At 39.8% G+C, this 23,731-nt stretch overlaps 1 protein-coding gene across 1 annotated transcript in view; it reads right to left on the bottom strand.

Moving 5' to 3' along the window:
- The window catches only part of ADCY2 (adenylate cyclase 2), a 279,910-nt gene that overhangs the window by 193,440 nt on the left and 62,739 nt on the right, over positions 1–23,731 (bottom strand). The window contains exon 3 of the mRNA XM_008161799.2: positions 13,589–13,750. Coding sequence (XP_008160021.2) covers positions 13,589–13,750 — 162 coding nt within the window. The remainder of the gene's footprint in view (positions 1–13,588; positions 13,751–23,731) is intronic.

Below are 23,731 nucleotides of genomic sequence, written 5' to 3'. Positions count from 1 at the left end.
ATCTGAAAATTCCTGAGGATGGGTCAGCATCCTGCTGACAGGCATGCCGATCTACAGAAGTTTAGCAGATGGAGAATAGACAAAATGTATATTTAAAATGAAATTAATGTTATACAGGCACAGGCTGCAGGCCAGACCAAGCTACTGATCAATGGACCCACTGCCTCTGGGAGGCAAGACTCTGGCCAGGTTCCTAGTATTGTTTAAGGGCTGCATAACTGTCACCCCAAGGGCTCAACCAGAGAGCAGTCACCAGGGCATTGGGTGGGAGGTTTCACTGGGTTTTCCTAGTCTCCCTCTCCTTTTGCCTTGATAGAATAATAAGAAACGACTCCTCACTACTCTTGTGGAACTTTTAGCCAAATGCATGTTATGCTACTAATATAAGCAAACTTCCCAGTTAATTGTAAATTGGTAAGAGCTTTTCATTCTTATGCTAAATTTATGATGGATAAAATATTCTTTTTTTTTTTTTTTTTTTTTTTTTTTTTTTCCAATTTTTTTTATTAAGGTATTATATGTGTACATATTTTACCATTGCCACCCCCCCACCCCACTCCCATATATGCCCTCACCCCCCAGAGTTTTGCATCCATTGGTTATGCTTATATGCATGCATACAAGTCCTTTGATTGATCTCTTATCTCCCCCACCTCTCCCTAACTTTCCCCCTGTAATTTGACAGTCTGTTTGATGCTTTACTGTCTCTGTATCTATCTTTTTGTTCAAGTTTATAATGTTCTTTATTACCCATAAATGAGTGAGATCATGTGATATTTTTCTTTCACTGACTGACTTATTTCACTTAACATAATGTTCTCCAATTCCATCCAGGTTGCTGCAAATGATGAGAATTCCTTCTTTTTTATGGCAGCATAGTATTCCATTGTGTAGATGTACCACAGTTTTCTGATCCAGTCATCTGCTGACGGGCACCTAGGCTGTTTCCAAATCTTAGCTATGGTGAATTGTGCTGCTATGAACATAGGGGTGCATATATCCTTTCTGATTGGTGTTTCTAGTTTCTTCGGATATATTCCCAGGAGTGGGATTACTGGGTCAAATGGGAGTTCCATTTTCAGTTTTTTGAGGAAGCTCCATACTGTTCTCCACAGTGGCTGCACCAGTCTGCATTCCCACCAGCAGTGCACGAGGGTTCCTTTTTCTCCGCATCCTCGCCAACACTTGTCGTTTGTTGATTTGTTGATGATAGCCATTCTGACAGGTGTGAGATGGTACCGCATTGTTGTTTTGATTTGCATCTCTCGGATAATTAGTGACGTTGAGCATGTTTTCATGTGTCTCTTGGCCTTCCTTCTGTCTTCTTTTGAAAAGCTTCTATTTAGGTCTGTTGCCCATTTCTTTATTGGATCATTTATCTTCCTTTTATTAAGTTGTATAAGCTGCATGTAGATGTTGGAGATCAAACCTTTATCAGTGATGCCATTTGCAAATATGTTCTCCCATGCAGTAGGCCTTCTTGTTGTTTTGTTAATGGTTTCTTTTGCTGTGAAAAAGCTTTTTATTTTGATGTAGTCCCATTTGTTAATTTTCTCTTTAGCTTCCATTGCCCTAGGGGCAGTGTCAGTGAAGAATTTCTTTTGGCATATGTCTGAGATTTTGCTACCTGTGGATTGCTCTAGTATTTTTATGGTTTCCCGTCTTATGTTTAAGTCCTGTATCCATTTTGAGTTTATCTTTGTGTATGGCGTAAGTTGGTGATCAAGCTTCATTTTTTTGCATGTATCTGTCCAATTTTCCCAACACCATTTATTGAAGAGACTGTCTTGACTCCATTGTATGTTCATGCCTCCTTTGTCAAATATTAATTGAGCATAGTGGTTTGGGTCAATATCTGGATTCTCTATTCTGTTCCACTGATCTATATGTCTGTTCTTGTGCCAGTACCAGGCTGTTTTGAGAACAGTGGCTTTGTAATACAGCTTGAAATCTGGTATTGAGATCCCTCCTACTTTATTCTTCTTTCGCAGGATTGCTGTGGCTATTCGGGGTCTTTTTTTATTCCAGATGAATTTTTGGAGAGTTCTTTCAAGGTCTGTGAAATATGCCATTGGTATTTTAATGGGGAGTGCATTGAATCTATAGATTGCTTTGGGTAGTATGGACATTTTAATGATGTTGATTCTACCAATCCATGAACATGGTATGTTCTTCCATCTGTTTACGTCTTCCTCTATCTCTTTTTTCAGTGTCCTGTAGTTTTCCGTGTATAGGTCTTTTACCTCCTTAGTTAAGTTTATTCCTAGGTATCTTAATTTTTTTGGTGCGATGGTAAATGGAATTGCCTTTTTAGTCTCTCTGTCTGTAAGTTCACTATTGGTGTATAGAAAGGCCATAGATTTCTTGGCGTTAATTTTGTATCCTGCTACATTGCCAAATTCATTTATTAAGTCTATTAGTTTTTTGACGGAGTCTTTCGGATTTTTTATGTACAATATCATGTCGTCTGCAAATAAAGACAGCTTTACTTGTTCTTTTCCAATTTGGATGCCTTTTATTTCTTCTTCTTGTCTAATTGCAATGGCTAATACTTCCAGTACTATGTCAAACAGGAGTGGTGAGAGTGGGCATCCCTGTCTTGTTCCTGTTCTTAGGTGAAATGTTTTTAGTTTTTGTCCATTGAGTATGATGTTTGCTGTGGGTTTATCATATATAGCTTTTATTATGTTGAGGTATGAGCCTTCTATTCCCACCTTGTTGAGAGTTTTTATCAAGAAAGGGTGTTGGATTTTGTCAAATGCTTTTTCTGCATCAATTGATATGACTATGTGATTTTTATCTCTCAATTTGTTTATGTGATGTATCACGTTTATTGATTTGCGGATATTATACCATCCTTGCATTCCTGGGATAAATCCTACTTGGTCATGGTGTATGATCTTTCTGATGTACTGCTGGAGCCGATTTGCTAGAATTTTGTTGAGGATTTTGGCATCTATGTTCATGAGGGATATTGGTCTGTAATTCTCTTTCATTGTGTTGTCTTTATCTGGTTTTGGTATTAGGGTGATGCTGGCTTCATAGAAGGAGCTTGGAAGTGTTCCTTCCTCTTGAATTTTTTGGAATAGTCTGAGGAGGATAGGTTTTAGTTCTTCCTTGAATGTTTGGTAAAACTCTCCTGTGAAGCCATCAGGCCCCGGGCTTTTGTTTGCCGGAAGCTTCTTGATGACTGCTTCAATTTCGTCCATAGTTATTGGCCTATTGAGCTCTTTAGATTCTTCTTGATTGATTTTTGGAAGGTTATATTTTTCTAGGAATATGTCCATTTCCTCCAGGTTTTCCAGTTTGTTGGAATAGAGTTGTTCGTAGTATTTTGTAACAATCCTTTGTATCTCAGCGGGGTCTGTTGTTATTTCACCTCTTTCATTTCTGATTTTGTTTATTTGGGTCCTCTCTCTTTGCTTCTTGGTGAGCCTGGCTAGAGGTCCATCAATCTTGTTTATCCTTTCAAAGAACCAGCTCTTGGTTTTGTTGATCTTTTGTATTGTTTCTTTGGTCTCTATGTCATTTATCTCCGCTCTGATCTTTGTTATTTCCTTCCTTCTGGTTACACTGGGCTTTTCTTGCTGCTCTTTTTCTAGCTCTTTGAGTTGTAGGGTTAAGTAATTTATTACCATTGATTCTTGTTTTTTGCAATAGGCTTGTAGAGCTATGAACTTCCCTCTCAAGACTGCTTTCACTGTGTCCCATAGATTTTGGATTGTTGTGTTTTCATTGTCATTTGTTGCCATGATGTTTTTTATTTCTTCCTTGATCTCTCTGGTGACCCAGTCATGGTTTAATAGCATGCTGTTTAGTCTCCAAGTGTTTGATTTCTTTGGATTGTATTTATTGTAGTTGATTTCCAGTTTTATGCCACTGTGATCTGAGAAGACGCTTGATATAATTTCTATCTTCTTGAATTTGAAGAGACTTTGCCTGTGACCCAGCATATGGTCTATCTTTGAAAATGACCCATGTGCACTTGAGAAGAATGTATATTCTGTGGCTTTGGGGTGAAATGTTCTAAAGATGTCAATTAATTCCATCTGGTCTAGTGATTCATTTAGGATTGCTGTTTCTTTGCTGATTTTTTGTTTAGAGGATTTGTCCAGTGGTGATAGTGGGGTATTAAAGTCTCCTACTATGATTGTATTGCTATTAATCTCTCCCTTGAAATCTTCCAGGAGTTTTTTTATGTATTTGGGTGCTCCTATATTGGGAGCGTATATGTTTACCAGAATTATTTCTTCTTGTTGGATTTCTCCCTTTAGTATTATGAAGTGGCCTTCTTTATCTCTTGTTATGGCATTTACTTTGAGGTCTATTTTGTCAGATATAAGTATTGCTACCCCAGCTTTTTTTTCATTTCCATTTGCCTGAAAGATATTTTTCCATCCCTTCACTTTCAATCTGTGTGAGTCTCTTGTTCTGAGGTGGGTCTCTTGTAGACAGCATATATATGGGTCGTGTTTTTTTATCCATTCAGCTACTCGATATCTTTTGATTGGAGCATTTAGTCCATTTACATTTAAAGATATTACTGAAAGGTATTTGTTTGTGGTCATATCTATTTTTGTGTCTATATTCCTTCTTACCTGTTTATTTCTTCTTTTTACAGTATTCCCTTTAGCAATTCTTGCATTGCTGGTTTGGTGGTGATAAACTCCTTAAGCTTTTTTTTATCTGCAAAGCTCCTGATTTCCCCTTCAATTTTGATTGATAGTCTTGCTGGATATAGTATTCTTGGATTCAGTCCTTTGCTTTGCAACACTTTGTATACCTCCGTCCATTCACTTCTAGCTTGTTGTGTTTCTGTTGAGTAATCATTTGACAATCTGATGGGTGTTCCTTTGTAGGTAACTCTCTGTCTCTCTCTTGCCGCCTTTAAGATTCTCTCTTTATCATTTATATTTGCCATTGAAATTATGACATGTCTTGGTGTGGGTCTTTTGGGGTTGATCCTGCTTGGGACTCTCTGTACTTGCGTAACTTTTATCTTTCCCATATCCGGGAAGTTTTCTGTCATTATTTCTTCAAATAGATTTTCTAATCCCTGCTGCTCTTCTTGTCCTTCTGGCAGCCCTATTATACGCATGTTACTTCGTTTCATGTTGTCCCGAAACTCCCTTAGGCTTTCCTCCTGCTTTTTAATTTTTTTCTCCAATTGCTGTTGAGATTGAGCTTGTTTCTGTACCTGATCTTCTAACTCACTAATTCGGTCCTCTGCTTCTTGTAGTCTACTGTTGAAACTTTCCATGGTGTTTTTGATTGTAGCTATATCACCTTTCATTTCTTCCTGATTCTTGCATAAGTTGTTTATTTTCTCATCCATCCGATGTATAAATTCCACGACCATTACTCTAAACTCCTTTTCGGTCATGTTGCAAGCTTCAGTTTCACTGATTTCCTTTCTTGGCGACTCCACATTTTCTTTCCTCTGTGAGTTATTTCGTTTCCCCATTCTGGCTATCACCAAAAAGCTCAAGCTTCCGTTTGCGTGGACCTGGGCCGTGTGCTGTGGGGACTTCACTCCACCCGAGTTTCACTGAAGTGCTCTGACACTAGGACGTGTGGCTGCCTTTGGTTGGTGGGAACCAGACTTGCCCAGGGTCAGTGTCCCCAGTGTTCCGTGTGGTCTCGTGTGCACACTTAGATTCAGGGGCCCTGTCTGCACCACACTGTTGGTATGTGCCGAAAATGAGATCCTTAGCATGTGCCAGGAGTCAGAGTTTCCCTGTGTCTGCACCAAGACTAGAGTGTCAGAGACTCTGTTGCCTTGTGCGGTTTCTCGTTGAGACTCAGGGTCCCTATGTGTGCATGCACCAACACTTGGGGTCGCTGGCTCTTAGTGTGAATGCGCTGTGAGTCAGGGATCCCAGGCAGCTGTGTCCGGCGTGCCAAATTCCCTGAAGTGGAGCTGCGACCTGTGTGTGCTCTCTCTACTGAGCCAAACCGGCTAGGGCGCACACTCTTGATTTCCTGAAGGTGAGCTGGCTCTGTGCACTCTACCGGAGTCCCGGAAGGGGGGCGGAGTCTGTCCTGCGCGCCAAATTCCCCAAAGGGAAAGCCCCTCTGTGCAAGCACTAAGATTCCCTGAAGGGAGAGCTGTGACCCGCAAGCCAAATTCCCCCAAATTCTCTGAAGGGGTGCCCTCTGTGCGCACTGACAGATTTCCCCAACAGGGAGCTGATTCTCTCCTGTGCGCTCGCGCTCGCGCCAAATTCCCTGAGGGGAAGCGAGTCCCTGCGCAAAGCTCTGCGGCTTGGGCGAGGGGCGGATCTATCAGTTAAAATGGCGCTGTCTGCGCGCCTGCGGGGAGGGGGTAGGCTCTTTGACTCACGGAATTCTGCCGGGACGTCTGGATTCTTGTTGTTTGTTGGTCTGAAGCTGTGATAGCAGTTCTCTGTCCCCAGTGGCTGCAGGGTCCTGGTTTGTGTCAGAAGCCAGGATCCGAGTCTCAGGCAGCTCTGTTTCTCAAGATGGCGTGGTCTCCGCGTCCGCAACAGCCGCGGAGATGTGTCCGCTTTGTGCGCGGGGCTCCGCTGTCTAGGACTGCCCGGTTAGGCAGCCCCTTGGAAGACGTGCAGAATCTAACTGACCCTAGCTCATACACACACACACCACACACGTCTACACTCTTCTCTATGGGTTCCTCACTCACACTCTCTCTCTCCCTACCTTCCTGCCGGTCGCCATCTTTCGATAAAATATTCTTACACAAACAATATAAAAATGATTTTATTTATTTTTCCAGATACTTAAATACTTTCTAACCTTTATTATTAAGGGATTCCAGATTCCCTTAATAAATGCAAATTCCAGAAATCTTTTCTTTGAAACCCAGTTGGGGAAAAAAAATAGAAGAGAAAACAATTAGAAGAAAAGTTGCTGCAACCTGTACAAAGGGATTCACAGAAAGTAACTAAAAAGAATCTCTTTCTCTTTAATAAATAACCCCTGTTTAAAATATGTTCCTTCACTTCCTCTTGCTTGTCCCATCCTCTCTTCCTGCCCTTCTTGTCCTTTTCCTTCCCTCCCAAAGAATTTACTGCTCAGCCAATGTATAGCAAGGAAGCATTTGTACCCACAGGACACGGGAAGTCAAATTCACCCACAGTGACAAAGTGGGCTGGGTGTCAGATTTTTTACCGAGGGGAGAGTCAAGCACAGGGGACAGAGTCCAAGCTGGGGGAGTGGGATGTGGCTGAGGGATGGGAAGCTGGGCCAGTGACAAGGCCCCAGTGCAGATGGAGGGGTGGAAAATGAAATAGGAGACTGGTTATATGCCTGGATTCATCAGATAAGTCAATATATTAAGGATCAAGGGAGCTACATATTTTTCACTATTGGTCAAGGGAGCCATATTAAAAAGGGAGAAAACTGTCATGAAACCTATGGTGAGTTGAAAATGGAAATATCTGTGTGAAGTCTTGTGTTTAATAAATCAGTATAATGTACATACTACCCAAAGCAATCTATAGATTCAATGCACTCCCCATTAAAATACCAATGGCATATTTCACAGACCTGGAACAAACTCTCCAAAAATTCATCTGGAATAAAAAAAGACCCCAGGGGGGTGAGGGCATGAGGGGGGGGGGCGGTAAGGGGGGTAATGGGGAAATAAAGACACATATGTAACACCGTAATCAATAAAGAAATAAAACAAAAGGCCCCGAATAGCTGTAGCAATCCTGAGAAAGAAGAACAAAGTAGATGGGATCTCAATACCAGATATCAAGCTGTATTACAAAGCCACTGTTCTCAAAACTGCCTGATACTGGCACAAGAACAGACATATAAATCAATGGAATAGAATAGAGAACCTAGAAATCGACCCAAACCACTATGCTCAATTAATATTTGATAAAGGAGGCAAAAACATACAATGGAGTCAAGACAGACTCTTCAATAAATGGTGCTGGGAAAATTGGACAGATACAAGCAAAAAAAAAAAAAAAAAAAAGAAACTAGACCACCAACTTACACCATACACAAAAATAAACTCAAAATGGATAAAGGACTTAAACATAAGATGGGAAACCATAAAAATATTAGAGGAATCCAGAGGCAGCAAAATCTCAGACATATGCTGAAGCAATTTCTTCACCGATACAGCCCCTAGGGCAATGGAAACTAAAGAGAAAATAAACAAATGAGACTACATCAAAATAAAAAGCTTTTGCACAACAAAAGAAACCATCAATAAACAACAAGAAAGCCCACTGCATGGGAGAACATATTTGCCAATGTTATCACCAATAAGGGTTTAATCTCCAACATTTACAGGGAACTCATACAACTTAACAAAAGGAAGATAAACAACCCAATCAAAAAATGGGCAACAGACCTAAATAGATACCTTTCAAAAGAAGACATAAGGAAGGCCAAGAGACATATGAAAACATGCTCAAAGTCACTAATCATCTGAGAGATGCAAATCAAAACAACAATGCGGTCCCATCTCACACCTGTCAGAATGGCTATCATCAACAAATCAACAAATGACAAGTGCTGGCAAGGATGCGGAGAAAAAGGAACCTTCGTGCACTGCTGGTGGGAATGCAAACTGGTGCAGCCACTGTGGGGAACAGTATGGAGATTCCTCAAAAAACTAAAAATGAAACTCCCATTTGACCCAGTGATCCCACTTCTAGGAATATAACCCAAGAAACTAGAAACACCAATCAGAAAGAATATATGCACCCCTATGTTCATAGCGGCACAATTTACCATAGCTAAGATTTGGAAACAGCCTAAGTGCCCATCAGCAGATGAGTGGATTAAAAAACTGTAGTACATCTACACAATGGAATACTATGCTGTGGTAAAAAAGAAGGAATTCTTATCATTTGCAACAGCATGGATGGAACTGGAGAGCAGTTATGCTAAGTGAAATAAGTCAGTCAGAGAAAGATAAATATCACATGATCTCACCAATTTATGGAATATAATGAACAACATAAACTGATGAACAAAAACATATCCAGAGACAGAGAAGCATCGATCAGACTGTCAAACCTCAGAGGGAAGATAGGGGAGGGTGGGGGTTGGGGGGAGAGATCAACCAAAGGACTTGTATGCATGCATATAAGCCTAACTAATGGACACAGACAATAGGGGGGTGAGGGCATGAGTGGGGGGATGAGGGGCCAATGGGGCAATAAGGTCACATATGTAATACCTTAATCAATAAAGAAAAAAAGTCAGTATATACTTTTAAATGGGGAACTAAATAATTCATTGAAAGGTAAGGATTGATCATTCAAACAGAAAATCAATAAGGAAATATCAGTCTTAAATGACACATATACCAAATATTATGCCAAATACACACACACACACACACACACACACACACACACACACACACAGATGTAAATGTACTCTGGGCCTTGGCATACTGACAACCCGATGACAAGACACAAAGCCCAGATCTTGCCTCCAAATGTCATTCTTCACTAAAAAGAACCAGGGCTCCTTGGAGAGAGGCTGATTTTAGGGCCAGGGCAGGGAAAGCACAAGATGAACCTGAAACATTGTATTGTGCCAGAAAACAAGGATGGGGACACAACAAAAGGACACTGAAACCAGCTTAAAGGGGTGCCCAGAGGACAAATTGGAGACCATATGGACCACAAAATCAACATTCATCATGGTTTATAATCTATTGAATAAAATAGAAAAACACAAAACAGTGTAGATATAAATAAATAAGGAAAACAGCATATCTGCCTAGTTTCAAAGTACCTCTCCACATATATTAATTACAAAGAGGAAAAGAGTCATGTCAAAGAATAAATGCCTGATGGACAGCACCATCATCCTAATGACCACCATAAGTAATGGGACAAAATGGAATTATGCAGCCCTGATAGAACGTGATGCGGACACACCATCCTGTCTGATTCCTGCCAACAAGGCATGACCTCCCCCTCTTCAGGAGGAAACATCAGACACTCCAAACTGAAGTACATTGTACAAAATAGCTGGTCTGCAATCTTCAAAAGTGGTAAGATCATGAAAGCCAAGGAAGACTAAGCAATTGTCCCAGACTGAAAGAGACCAAAGAGACCTGAGATCACAGTGCAGTGTGTTTCTGCTCTGTGTCTTTTGCTACAAAGGACATTAATGGGGAAGATGAAGGAACCCGAACGATAGTAATAGGCAATGTGAATTTCCGGATTTTGTATGGTTATGCAGAGCATGGTACAGTAGGAAATATACACTAAGGCATTTGGGTGATGGGTTATCAGATTGGCAGTTTACTTTGAAATGATTTAAGGAAAAAACACACACAAAATCTCTCGGAACTGGATTGGCAATTTATTGGCAGACCTATGATTGATTCAAAGTAAAAGTAAAAAAATGTGGTAGGATTATATCGGAAAAGCATGCAGTAAAAAGGCTATAGGAAATCCTCAGACATCAATAATCACCATAAATGTAAATGGATTGAATTCACCAATAAAATGGCACAGAGCAGATAAAAAAAACAAATCCAACTTCGTACTGCCTTTAGAAGACACATTTCAGCTGAAAGGACAAATACAGATTCAAAATGGAAAAAGATTTTCTAAGCAAAAGGCATCCAGAGAAAAGTGAGTGTATCCATACTTATATCTGACAAAATAGACTTCAAGATAAAAAAAAACAAGAACAAGAAACAAAGATGGACATTTTATAATAATAAAGGGGACAATACATCAAGAAGACATAACACTTTTCAATATATATGCACCCAATCAGGAAGCATCAAAATATATAAAACAACTACTAACAGAACTAAAAGGAAAAAATGACAAAAAACAATTATACCTGATTAACAGGTATAGATTTATCATTCAAACAGAAAATCAATAAGGAAATAATGACACATTAGACCAAATGGACATAATTGACATTCACAGAGCCTTTTATCCCAGGACACCAGGTTATACATTCTCTAGGGCACATGGAACATTTCAAGGATAGACCGTATGTTGGAACACAAAGCTAAAAATTAAACACCATATTTAAATATGTTAGGAAATATGACCCATAATTTTCAGTTATTAACTATACTTCCTAAATTAGATGATATATCATAGTCTGAGGATGAATTTTACTTCAGGACAAATGCTGGTAAGATGAATTTCCTGAGAACAGCGAACTCTGCTACTCAACAGGAAAGGGGACTAAGGTTAGATTTCCTATTAAGTCAGTATTTTGGTTAACATATTAGTAAAGTACTACATATTATCAATGTCAATGTTCAAAAAATAAAATGAAACAAAACTGTTTAGTATGGGTCCATGCTCAATAAAATACACTCTTTCATTGATGGTTTAGAAGGCAGGGTGATATTGATCATCACTGATGGGCAATCTCTTCTATCAAACCAATATTCTCTGAACAATTACACCACAGCAATCTGTAGCATTCTGACTTACACACATTTTCATTAAAACAATTCAATAAAGTGTTTTTCTTGCAACACAAACCAGTGTTATTTTTTGGTTATAGTTTCAGCTCTTTTCTTCATTATTTTGATGTTTACCCAGGAACCTTCCATTTTAAGTCTGCTGACATATTTTGCCTTTCCCAGTGAAAGTATTCCTAAAAGGATGGAAGACTGACCTTATGTTTTTCCATTCCTTTCAATGGTATTCTTATATGAAATACTATGAAATGAAGAAGTATTAATCTTTTTATTATTTCAGGATTATATTATCTGGCTGTCTAGTGATAAGTATCTTTTTGTTGGCTTTGGAAAGTTAACAAATAAAAATTTAAGATTACATTCTTTCCCTTCATTATATTTTTACTAAAGAAAGAAAATAAAAGTTCTTTAAAAAACTCCGTATCGTTATGACCTAGAATATGCCAGGTTCTTTGCAAAGCAACTTACTTTTTCCTTTAAAAAAAATTCTAATTGATCATACATCAACAATCACCCAAATGTAAATGGACAGATATTATAATCTTTATCTCCCAGATATTTTCCTATGATATCTGCTCCAACAGACACTTACTGGTATATATGCATCAAGGGGCAGAAGAGACAGGTATAAAATGTTCAAGGGATGCATTCCATGGTAACCCAAACCAGGAAGGTGCTGGGGGCCTTGAGACATGTTTGCGTGCTTTTTGCAATGTGAGGAAGACTTTCCTGCCGTGATTTCATAATGTCAACAGGCAAAAACATACCCGCTGCCTGGCCCTGCATGGGACCACCTCAGGCTGAGCTTAATGGCCCCACTAAAAGGTGGGTGGAAGAGTGGAATTTATGGGAGAAAGAAAAATACCCCATAAATAACCTCAAGAGAGGCTCAGAAATGCAGAAAAAGGAAGCAAAAGCTGGGGCAGAACTCGTGAACAAAGGAGCGTCTCCCGCCTCCTCCCAGGCACGGCTGGGTTGTTTCTTATTTTAAAACACCCACCTTCATTCTTTCATTTGATTAGCTACTGACTGGCCTCCATCTGTGTCAGGCGTGCAGGTTACTGGCCTGTGTCTACTCTGCTCGGTCAGTGGGATTGCACTGACGAAAAACGTGGCTTTCCTCTGCTTCCCGGAGGTGGACTCTTCTTAGCAATATCTGAACCTGGAGCCCACTGTGCAAAATCAGGGGCCATCGCCTTCACAGGGGCTCAGTGCTCAGAGGATGTTTCACAAACACAGGCTGCTCTTTATGAACATTGTGTTTTAAACGATGGGAGAGAAATATTGAGAAAAGTAATCAATCCCTAGAAAGCTTTCCAACTAACAAGAGATTACTACAGAACCAAGGGTCAGCCTCCAGGTCTGTCTCATGTTTCCAAATAAAAAACTCCATCAAGCACATGACAACTAGTTTCTAAGACCCCCTAGGGCTCAGGTGGTCCACGTCTTAAATCCCCTTTATGATGATAGTGCTGTTCTTCACTACTTTTTCCCCCCCTCTCCCCCCAATGCACTTTGCACCATGGCTGCATCTCTTTCATTTGGTTCCAATAGAGCAAAATAAAATACACCTTTTACAGGTAAAAGGGAGACTGTTAGAAATAACTCTAAACCCCTGACCCTCGTGTCTACAGATGCACATAACAAAAAATCAAATCACCTTTCAAATGCTTTTAACTAACTAAATGGGTGGCCTCGTTGAAATACCATTTATAAGTAAAGCTAAATTTGCTGTTATCACGTTTTTAAAAAACTTTTAAAAATGTCCATGGACCTGCCAGAATATCAGAAATGGATAAATCTTTTGTCCTCTGTAAAGACAGGTAGGAGAGAATTCTGAATTTAATTACAGAAGTCGGTTCACTCTAAAAATAAGAGTGCTAAATTATAATGTATAATGAGAATAGCTTTTAACCATCAAAATCACACCGCCATTCAGCAATCAGCCAAATGGAATTGCCATTTCCAACTTGCACTGTTGCTAATTGCTAAGTGACTGTTGGTTCCACTGATGGAGGGGTGTGTGTGGCTGGATACTCATTAGCAATACTCAGAGTCAAGGTCAGAGAGCAAAACTTACGCACCTGCCAGGTATGAAAAGTCACACTCTGAGCAGGCGTGCGGCACCTCAGGCACTCCCAGCAGGACGGGAAGGCCACCTACCTGCCAGACCAGGTGCTCCTTGGCCTCGGGTGTCGCCGACAGGCAGACGCTCAGCACAATGGTGTGGGAGGAGGAGGTGAGCACGCTGGCGATGATGGCATCTCGCATGTTGAAGGGCAGCATGGTGTAGACCACGAAGATGATGAAGAGGAAGAAGGACACCTGCGGGTGGAAAAGAACAGCAAGAGTCACAGAGAGTCCCCATTCCCAAGTGCTTCCAGTCTCCTTCCCATTACAGGCTGCGTAAAACATCATGAACTGCGCTCGTTTAAAAAATACTGTTATGACAAAGCCAAACAGCGTAGTAAAAAACAAAAACAAAACAAAACAAAAAACCCCTGGATTACAATAAAGGACTATTGTAATGGTAAAAAAAAAATCATCCTTTTTCCAAATTTGGGGATTTCCTGTTTTGGTATCCAAACAACGGCAAACATTAGGTTAGTCAAAGTATTTCATGGGTATGGGTGCAAGGCTGGTCCTCCACCCCCCAGGATGGCTATATGAGCTTAGGAATGCACATCTGGAACCTTTAAGTTATCTATGGCATGATTTCAGGGGACCCAAGAAGGGAAATAGGTACCTTCTGGGGGAGTTAGCGAAAGTAGATCACTGCAATGAGTATGAACATGTAAGAAACAAAACAAAACAGCATAGAGGTGGTTTAGCTGTTATGAAAACAGTTTGGCAGTTTCTCAAAAAGTTAAACATGGAATTACCGAGTGACCCAGCAATTCCATTCCTCAGCATATACCCTACAGAATGGAAAATAGGTACTCAAACCAGTACATGTACATACATACTCAAAATAGCACTAACCAACACAAATGTCCAACAAGAGATGCATGGATAAGCTGCAAGTGGTATATCCACACAATGGAATACTATTCAGCCATGAAAAGGAAGAACATACTGATACCTGCTACAATGTGGATGAATCTCAAAAACATTATGCTACATGATCAAAGCCAGGGCAAGAGACCCCATATTGTATGATTCCACTTACATGAAATATCCAGAATAAGTAAATGTATAGAGACAGAAAGCAGATTAGTGGTTTCCAGAGGCTGGAGAAGGGGATGGGAAGTAAGTGCTTAATAGGTACAGGGATTCTTTTTAGGGTGGCGACCAACATTTGGGACTAGATAGAGGTGGTAGCTGCACAGCATTGTGAACGTACTAAAGGCTACTAAATTCTTCCCTTTAAAATGACTAATTTATGTTATGTGAATGTTATCTAAAAAAGCAACATGAAACAGCTTAAAGAAAGGTTTGTAATGAAATAGAAAATGGGTTAATAGACAATGAAACAGGCCATTTTCATTACAAAAGAAGTAGAAACAGAAGAACATCAAAATGGATAAGAAGGTTGTAAATAAAGTAGAAAAAGGACAGACAACAGGGACATTTGGAAAGTAGCATTTGGTTGAGCCTTGCCACCACAGCTCTTCACTCAAAAGCGAAAGGGACGCTAAGGGCAGAGCGTGCCCCACATTCACAGCATGACCCATGTTTAAGGATCCTGAATCCTAGCACGGCAGGAAGGACGGGAGACACCGTGCCAGCTGCTGTGAGAGCTGGGATATGTGCTCATGAGAGGACAAGCCAAGGGCCCTGCTCCTGATGGGTGTAATGAGAGGGACTTCTGAGCAGGCATGAGGCTTGTCTACCCTCAGGCATAGTCATGGGACTCTGTACCACCTAGTACAATGGAAAAGGACTGGGACCGAGATTCTGTGCAGCAGGATGCCTCAGCAGCAGCACTACTGACATTTGGGGCTGGATAACTCTTGGTGGTGGGCACCTTTCTGTGCATTGCAAGGTGTGCAGCAGCATCCCTGGCTCCTACCCACTAGAGGACAGGTAGCACTGCCCCCTTTAAAGTCGTGACAATGTCTTCCGGGGTTAATATCACCTCTGGCTGAGAACCACTAGGCTATAGAAAAAGTTTCTTTTAAGACGAGAAATACAACTGCTGCATAGTCATGGCTTACCGAGAAAATTAAATTTTCTTTGGAATCCCTAATCTCCAACAAATATACAGGAAATATTTTCAATGAACTTATTGTTATTGTTTACACATAGCATTTATGCAAAACCCTTATATCCTACAAGAGGTATTAAATGAATACTTTCAGGTATAAGAATTTACAATCAAGAACCAAAGAAAATTTCTGTTTTATAACTATATATTTTTTCTCCTAATATAAAAAACTTTAATACTTCTTTGAAATTATCAGTACTTTGAACAGCTTAATTTTGGACGGCTTTAAACCTCTGACATTATTTCAATTAGCATACAATTTTGCAAACATCGTGAGCTTTGAAATGGAAGCGTGTGGAAGGCTTATCTACAGTAACCAAATGGAGAATAGACGTTGTTTTCCAAATGCCATTGCTCCTGTTAAGTGTTCCTTTTTAAAGGACAAAATGAATTTTTAAAGGTCAATTAAATAAGTCACGTTAAATTAAATTTTGGAAGTCCACGGCAGCGTCTTGGGAGCACAGCTCGTGGTGCCTGAGTAGCATCTACAGGCTGGAAGGGGAGGAAGAAAGTCAAGTGCAGTCCAAGTCCCACAGGGAAATGTTCTTCACTTCTTACTAATCCCAGAGGTTTCTATTTTTTTTTCTTCAGACTGCTTCCCAAAGAAACTTCAAATAGGGCCATATGTAAACCAAAATGAATTTGGCACATCTAAAGAATGTGTGGGTAAAAATCTCCAAGAAGTCTAATGCAGTCGCTTAGGTTTCCATGTTACCATGGGGACATTTCCAAGACTGAGATTCCTAGAGGATGAATCTCTGTCCGGAAGATAGAGGAGGGGCCATTGGTCAGATTACTGGGACATGCAGAGAAACTCAGATTAACACAATACCTGAAGAGGGAGCACTCATTCCAATAAGATGGTTTCAAGTGTTTCTCTTCACTCTAGTCCATCCGGCATTTGCATGTTGCAGGGCATATTTATCAGATCTACTTGAACTCCACGGGTTTCAAACCAACTAAGAGCCTCTTCTTTATGTTCTTAAACCTGTTTGTCTTTCAGGAGTAACTTAATTCTGCCCATGATGTCTCTGTCCTCAAACAACCCAGGTGAAAACTTCAGAATCTCCTGTGACAATTTTCCTTCATGTCCACACTCAAAAATAATGTCTTCTTACTTTTGCACTTCAGTGTACTGCACCTGTCCACCCTACTTCCACCAGGGTGGTCCATTATCTTTCAATTTGTTTAAAATGTATGCTTCCAACATGTTGCTTTACCTTGTTACTCCCATCATTCTGCCAGCCTTCCCCCCTTCCAAAAAAAAAAAAAAAAAAAAGCATGCTTCTATGCTTCCATACTTTCTCTCACTTCTCCTGATCCCTCAACATGGATATCAAGGTGTGTGTCCTTTCTCATCTTTGTTTTGGCTCATTCCATTCTCCATGCTTTTGCTAATCATTAAGACTCTTAAGTAAACATTTCTAGCTTCCCTCCTTCTGGGCACATGGTACAATCAGCATTTTTTCAGTTAAGCCAGGCCAGTCAGACTTGCTTTGACAAATGAAGTGTGAGCAGAAGTGATAGGTGTCCTTTCTGGGTGGGAATTTTCAAAGCTAGTGCACAACTTGCCAAGTCCTCTCCCCTCCCTGGCAGTCATGGAGACACGATATTGGAGCTCCTCTGAACTTTGGGGTCACGTGAGGAGCAGAGTTCCTAGGCTGATCTACATAGCCCGGTGGTCATGAGTGAGCCATAATCCTTTGTGGTGGGAAGCCCCTGAGTCTCAAAGCACAGTTCAGATGACCCTGAGGAATACCAAGCTCACACACACACACACACACACACACACACACACACACACACACGTGCGAGAGGTTTTATTGATAAAATAAATAGGATGCTTTTATGTGCATAATTCTACAATTTGCTCTTACCACTGAATTATATCATGGGCTTCCTTCCAAGTCTGCCCACAATGTCTCTATCTGCAAACAATTCAGGTGAAAAATTTTATCAGTTGAAAATATTCCATAGTAATGGATGCACTAATTACTCCAGCATTTCCTTACTGATGGTGATTCATGGCATGATAAGAATCCCATATCCAACTGCTGCAGTCATACTCTCACTAATTTCCCTTTCTCCAACATTTTCCTTTCTCCAATCCAGCCAACATGTAGCTGCCAGCTTCATGATTCTGAATGCAAAGGTCTAATTGGTTCCTTCCTTGGATGAGCATTTGCTCTGGCTTTCCCTGTGTTCTGTACACATCTATCAGAGGGTTCTTATGATCACAGAGTAAAGTGTAAACCACATGGCCTGGAAGTCAAGACTTTCCCCAAAGTGACCTCTTCATCCTTCTCTATCATGCTCTGGAAGGATCCTCTGCTCCAGCGAACCTAGGTTATTCCCATGCCTTGAGCATGGGGGTGCTCCCCTGTAGGTCTGAAGTTCCCTACCACCAGAATGTCCTCTCTCTTTTTGCTAGTCATCATGACCTGCTTTACTGATTCACAAAAATTACAGTTCTAGGTTTATTTGTTAATTTTCTTCCCCGACACTGTAAAGGTCAATGACCTTTGAGGGCAGAGACTTGATTCACTCATAGCCAAAACCTCAATGCCTAGGAAAATACCTTTGCATAGTAGGTGCTTTACAAATGTTTTCTGTCTGCATGAAAAACTATTACATGTCCCAATATGAACCACGTCATATCCACTCTATTAGCATCTACTCATTAAATGAATCTCTAAAAACATTCTGTCATCCTCTTTGGTCTAATTAGTCTTGCCATTAACCATAGCCATGTTGAGTTTCGAATGATCATTTGTCTATTTAGTAGACTAATTACACTAAAAAACCCAAGTGAACAGACATTTGTTAATGTCTATGGCAGGCAGCAGCAGATACTGCTTTAAATATGAAACATTCTTGTTCTCAGGGAATCTCCTATTTTGTCTGCCTCTGGGAGCCCGTGTGTCCTGCAAAAAACACACAAAACAAACAAGCAAACAAACAAACAAACACCTCTTCTAGTACTGAAGGCATAAAGCCAATGTTAATCTACAGAAGAAAAGGGTGATCCAGGCTAAGGATGTTTATTGAAGCAGCGAGATTTCCTAGGCTGCTCCTCTGCCTCGGCTTCTTAGAGGTCAGCTCAGAGGAGCTGGTGCCTTTCAATGCCCATACATAACTTACCCTTCACCCATTATGGCAGCTGACAGAAAAGATGCTCATTCTGTTTTCCCAACAGCACAAGCTCTTCCCACAGTGGCCACTTGAGATGCTGGTACAATGGAAACTCACTAAGCAAAAAGGAGGTGGCAATTTTGTCACTGCTTTCCCATAGAGGTAGCTCTTTTGCAAAGAAAAGCTCATCTTCACAAAGTGGTCGCCCCTCCTTGGTTAGCAGAGAGTAAGGGAGATTCCCTGGGCTGAAGTCTCATTGTGCTAATGAGATCTTGAGCTGTATTTTTAGAAATAGGATCAGAACTGTGCAATTGAACAAGGATGCACTGAAGGGTCCATGTGATCCATCCCTTCAGAGGTAGGCTGGAAAGAGCAGAGGACAGGGAGGGCCAGATGCTTCAAGGACTTCCTGACTTCTTCAGAGTCTCATGTCAAGTGTATTAGTTTCTTGTGGCTGCTATAACAAAGTACCACAAACTGGATGACATAAGCCAACACAAATTTATTCTCTCACAGTTCCAAAAGCTTAAAATTTGAAATGGAGGTGTCAGGAGGTTGGTTCCTTCTGGCAGCTCTGAGGGAGAGCCTGCAACATGTTTCTCTTCTAGCAGATTCTGGTAGCTTCCCATAATCTCGGTCATCCTTTGACTTTTAGGTGTATCATTCTCTGCCTCCATCTTCACCTGGCCTTGTTCTCCTTTTGTCTGTGCCTTCATAAGACCTGCTCCTGTCTGTGTCACTCTGTCCAAATGTCCCTCTTATAAGGACATTATTATTGGATTTAGGACCTATCCTAACTCAGTTTGACCTCATCTTTACTAGTAACTCCAAAGACCTATTTTCAAATAAGGTCACATTTACAAGGACTGGGGGTTTGAACTTCAACATATTTGGGGGTAAAGTAATTCAACCCACAATATCAAATTTGTGTTCTAGCTCAAACCAGAATTTAGATCCCAAGTACTTTCTGTCCACCTCACACCATGCTCCATTCCCACATGAGAGGTGAAAACTATGTGACCCCAATATCCATGTTATTCAGGTTATGACTCAAACAGAATTTAATAAAAGAATACATTTTTAAACAGAAAATCATTATGAACAAGGAGAAGAGATGAGGTACAGCTTAAGCAAGAATAAGATAGACACAGAAATGGGTCTTAACTCGACACAAATCTGGTCTATCAGTGTCCCACTCCTGTCTCAGGCCTCTGGTGCAAAGCCCACGATTTTCAGATCGTGGTTCACATTTCTTTCATAGTTCAATGGGAAGCAAAATGTTCCCAGACATGCCAATAGTAGCTTTAAAGACAGAGCTTTTAGTTTTTTCTTTCGAGAGGTACCTCAACTCTAATAACTTTATGTCTAGACTTACTGTCTAGTCCACTCTCTCCTACAATGCATAAATAAGCATAATCAACAAGATAATCAGGATTAGTGATGTAAATTGCTGCAGTGCTCTTGAGAAATATACATGTACATCAGAGAAACATCTCCTATTTTTATGCTAATAATGTTAAGGGAAATAACACCCAAGTGAACATATGAGATTATTTTATAGCCAAAAGCAGAGCTACTAAAATCATTTTTCTCTCCAACAAACCTCTGAGAAATCATAAATATAGTATTTAAAGTAGTGGCTTAATTTTCAAAGACATAAATTTTACTAAAAATTATAGACATTATGTCTTCCTAACTAAAGTACGAAGTGCAGCACTTTTAACATTGTATTTCATTGTTGTTTTAGATTATAACTAGAAATGCCAAAATGTAGTAAAAATTGCCCAGAAAAAATAGAATTATTGAATATATTTAACTGATTGAGCTTCCTATAACACTGAGAGAAAAATTCAGTCTTTATCATGCTGATAAGGGTCCCTTCATGATCTGGTCTGGCTGGCATTATCTCTAATCTCATATCTTACCATCTCCCATAACCCTGTTCATATGGACCTTCTTGCTGTTCCTTGAACAACCTCAGAGCATTTGCATTGGCTATTCTTCTGTCCTAAGTACTCTTTCTCCATTCCTTCCAGGGCTGGCTTCTTGTCACTCAATGCCCACAACTCAAAAGGCACTACCCCAGAGAGAATCCCACGGATCCCCCATTCTTTCTAGCTAGTTGCCATGCTTTAAATTTTTTAGATCCCTTATAGGAGTTAGATTGTTTATTTTATATTTTTCTAATTTTGTATTTTCTATCTTTCCCCACACAAATGTAGGCGCCATGGGGACAAGGACCATGTATGGATCTGAGAATAGTATGGTACATAAAAGATTTCAACAAGTATTTGCTGAAGGAATGAAGGAATGAAACATTTCAGGTGTGATTACGCTCAGTGTTGTGTAACTCAAGGGCATGAGCTTGGCTCTGCACATGTGCAATCCGCACCGCCACAGCTTCATTCCCACTAAGTAAGCAAAAGGGCCAGACCAACAATTACTGATTACATGTGATGTCTGGGCTGTTCACACACTGTCCTCCATCTAGTCATTACCCCACTCTGCTTTTCCCATTTTACTGACCAGGAGCATTTGCTTTAGAGGAGGGAACTAACTTGCCAATTGAATTATCAAGTACCATCTCTTATTTAATATCTGAATAGTTCAAGTGGAACCATACCTTTCTTACTATAAAAATATACTTAGAATTCTCAGAAATGAACTCTATACTATTTTAAAACATAAAATGAACATAATTCAGGATATAAACGCAGGGACTCCATGATGATTCAATGATTGAAAAGATTTTATTTCTCTTCTATCGTTATCTTTGGTCAAGATATCAACTATAATTTTTAAAAAATTTATATTATTAAGTAAAAAATACATATTATATTCTCTGATGGAAAGCCTGAGCTCCAAAAGAGTAATGAATGAAATCATGAATCACTGGGTACCTTTCATTCTTCTGAAAATGTTATTCAGAGTTAGAGAGATTAATGATAAAATCAGAAGTAAGACAATAACTTTCCCTGTGCCTTTTTAAAATCTAAAATGGGTAGGAGATATGTCATAAATGTTTAAAATATTGAAAAAAAGAATAGTAGAATTAAAAAACCTGATATACTAGGGGAACAAAGGCAGCTTGCTGTCTTCCCCAGCCCTCTGTCTATCCCAAGCTCTTGGTCCTGCTTTGAGCCAGGTGATGACTGATATGTTCCTTGTTTCTTTCCACAGTTCCTTCTCTTCCTCCTGATTCCTCATTTGGCTGTGGGTATCCAACTGCCTCTATGTTTCATCTTCCTTGTTTCAGTCACCATTCATGTATCCATGTATCTACCAGTGTTTATTTTATCTCTACAAAACATATATGATGCACTTTATTAGCTATTATGGATAATACAAGGTCCCTGTTCTTAAGACACTTGAAATCATTTGGAGTAAAGGTAAATTTCCAAACTTGTCAATTTATTGCCCTTACCTCCTTTTTCCCACATACTCACATAATGACTGCAGGGTTTGTCTATGAGTCTGATTTGTTTAGAGTTAAAAATCTGTAAACTTCCCACCAATAATTAGCAAACTACTACGTCTCAATGTGGTCTAACTGTCCTCATTGTTAAAGCATTTAAGTTGTATTCCTTGGGCCTGGAAAAATAATAGAGTGTTCCCACCTAATAATCCTGTTTCCCAGAGTATCTATTCATATTTTTAAAGACTTGTTCTTGATGGTGGTCATGTGGACAAAATTAAAATGAGAATACAAGAGAATTCTTTACATTTTACTCAGTTAGGGATAGTTTCCTAATGTAGAAAGAAGATACAGTGGAATACAGTATCTGTCCACAATTCTTTCTTGTCTCCTTGCCCTTGTCAAGAAAATCAGCAGATGGCATTATGTGTCCTTACTCCACTTGGACTCGGCCAGGAGACTGACTTGAGCCATGCAACATAGGCTGAAGTGACAGCATGCTAGCTCAGAATGAGGCTTTAAGAGGCCTAAATTAGGTTTCTGCCTGCCCTCTTAGAGTTTTGGTATTCCAATTGAGAAAACTATGGTCCAGAAAGACATATCTCTTTTTACTGTGTGTATTAAAACAAACCTGAATCCAACATGAAGTCTGGAATTTGCACTACCCTCTGAGCCAAGGTTACTAACAGAGAAATTTGGCCAACCTGTAGACTAGTGAGTATGAAATATGAAATGTGCTATTATTACTATAAGCCACTTGGATTTAGGGGTTGCTTGCTCATCAGCATCATTAGAGCAGAAACCTGACTAATATAGCAATTGGTATCAGAAGTGATGTGCTTCTGTAATGAAAATCTAACATAAGTCACTGCCTTTGGGACTAGCAAGGAAGGGCTCCAGTACAACGTTAACCAACTGGCAAAAAAATCAATAAGCATGTCTTCTAAGAGAGCCATTTACCAAAATGTCCAGGCTTCATAAGGTCTTTGAATTGCTTGATAACGTCTTTAGAAACAACAGAAGAACTGAGAAAAAGTAGAGTGTTCCCAGAAATATCTCTCAGGATATAGGAACAATGTCACCAACCTAAAATTGCTATTTTGTCTATATCAAAATACATTACACACCGGATTCATTGACAAGTATTTTCTTATTTTATAACAGGGAAAAGCCAGGAGCTAAGGTGTGTGTTTTTTTTAAGTCATAAAGCAGCATAAAAACAAGGTATGATGTTCTGCTAAAGCTGACACATTAATTTGTCATAATCCCTCAAGGTTATCGGAGCTGCAGGAGATGAGCATTTCTCAGTGCATGGGGTCCAAATTATTCAAAATAAAAAAAACAGTGAGAATCCATCTACCCTTTCTAAACAGCTTCTTCCAACACCAGGAAGTCCTTTCCCTTAAAATTTTTTTTTCATCAAATGCAAAAAAAAAAAAAAAGTTCATTTAAAAGGAAGCAATCAGGCAAAATAATCTATAATAATAAAAGTGTAATATGCTAATTAGACCGGAGAGCTGAACAACCTTTCGGACGTCCTTCCAGACAAAGC

The sequence above is a fragment of the Eptesicus fuscus genome, chromosome 4 (assembly GCF_027574615.1).
Source record: "Eptesicus fuscus isolate TK198812 chromosome 4, DD_ASM_mEF_20220401, whole genome shotgun sequence".
Lineage (NCBI taxonomy): Eukaryota > Metazoa > Chordata > Mammalia > Chiroptera > Vespertilionidae > Eptesicus > Eptesicus fuscus.
The sequence above is the reverse complement of the archived record's forward strand: the minus strand, read 5'-3'. Positions and strand labels throughout refer to the sequence as shown.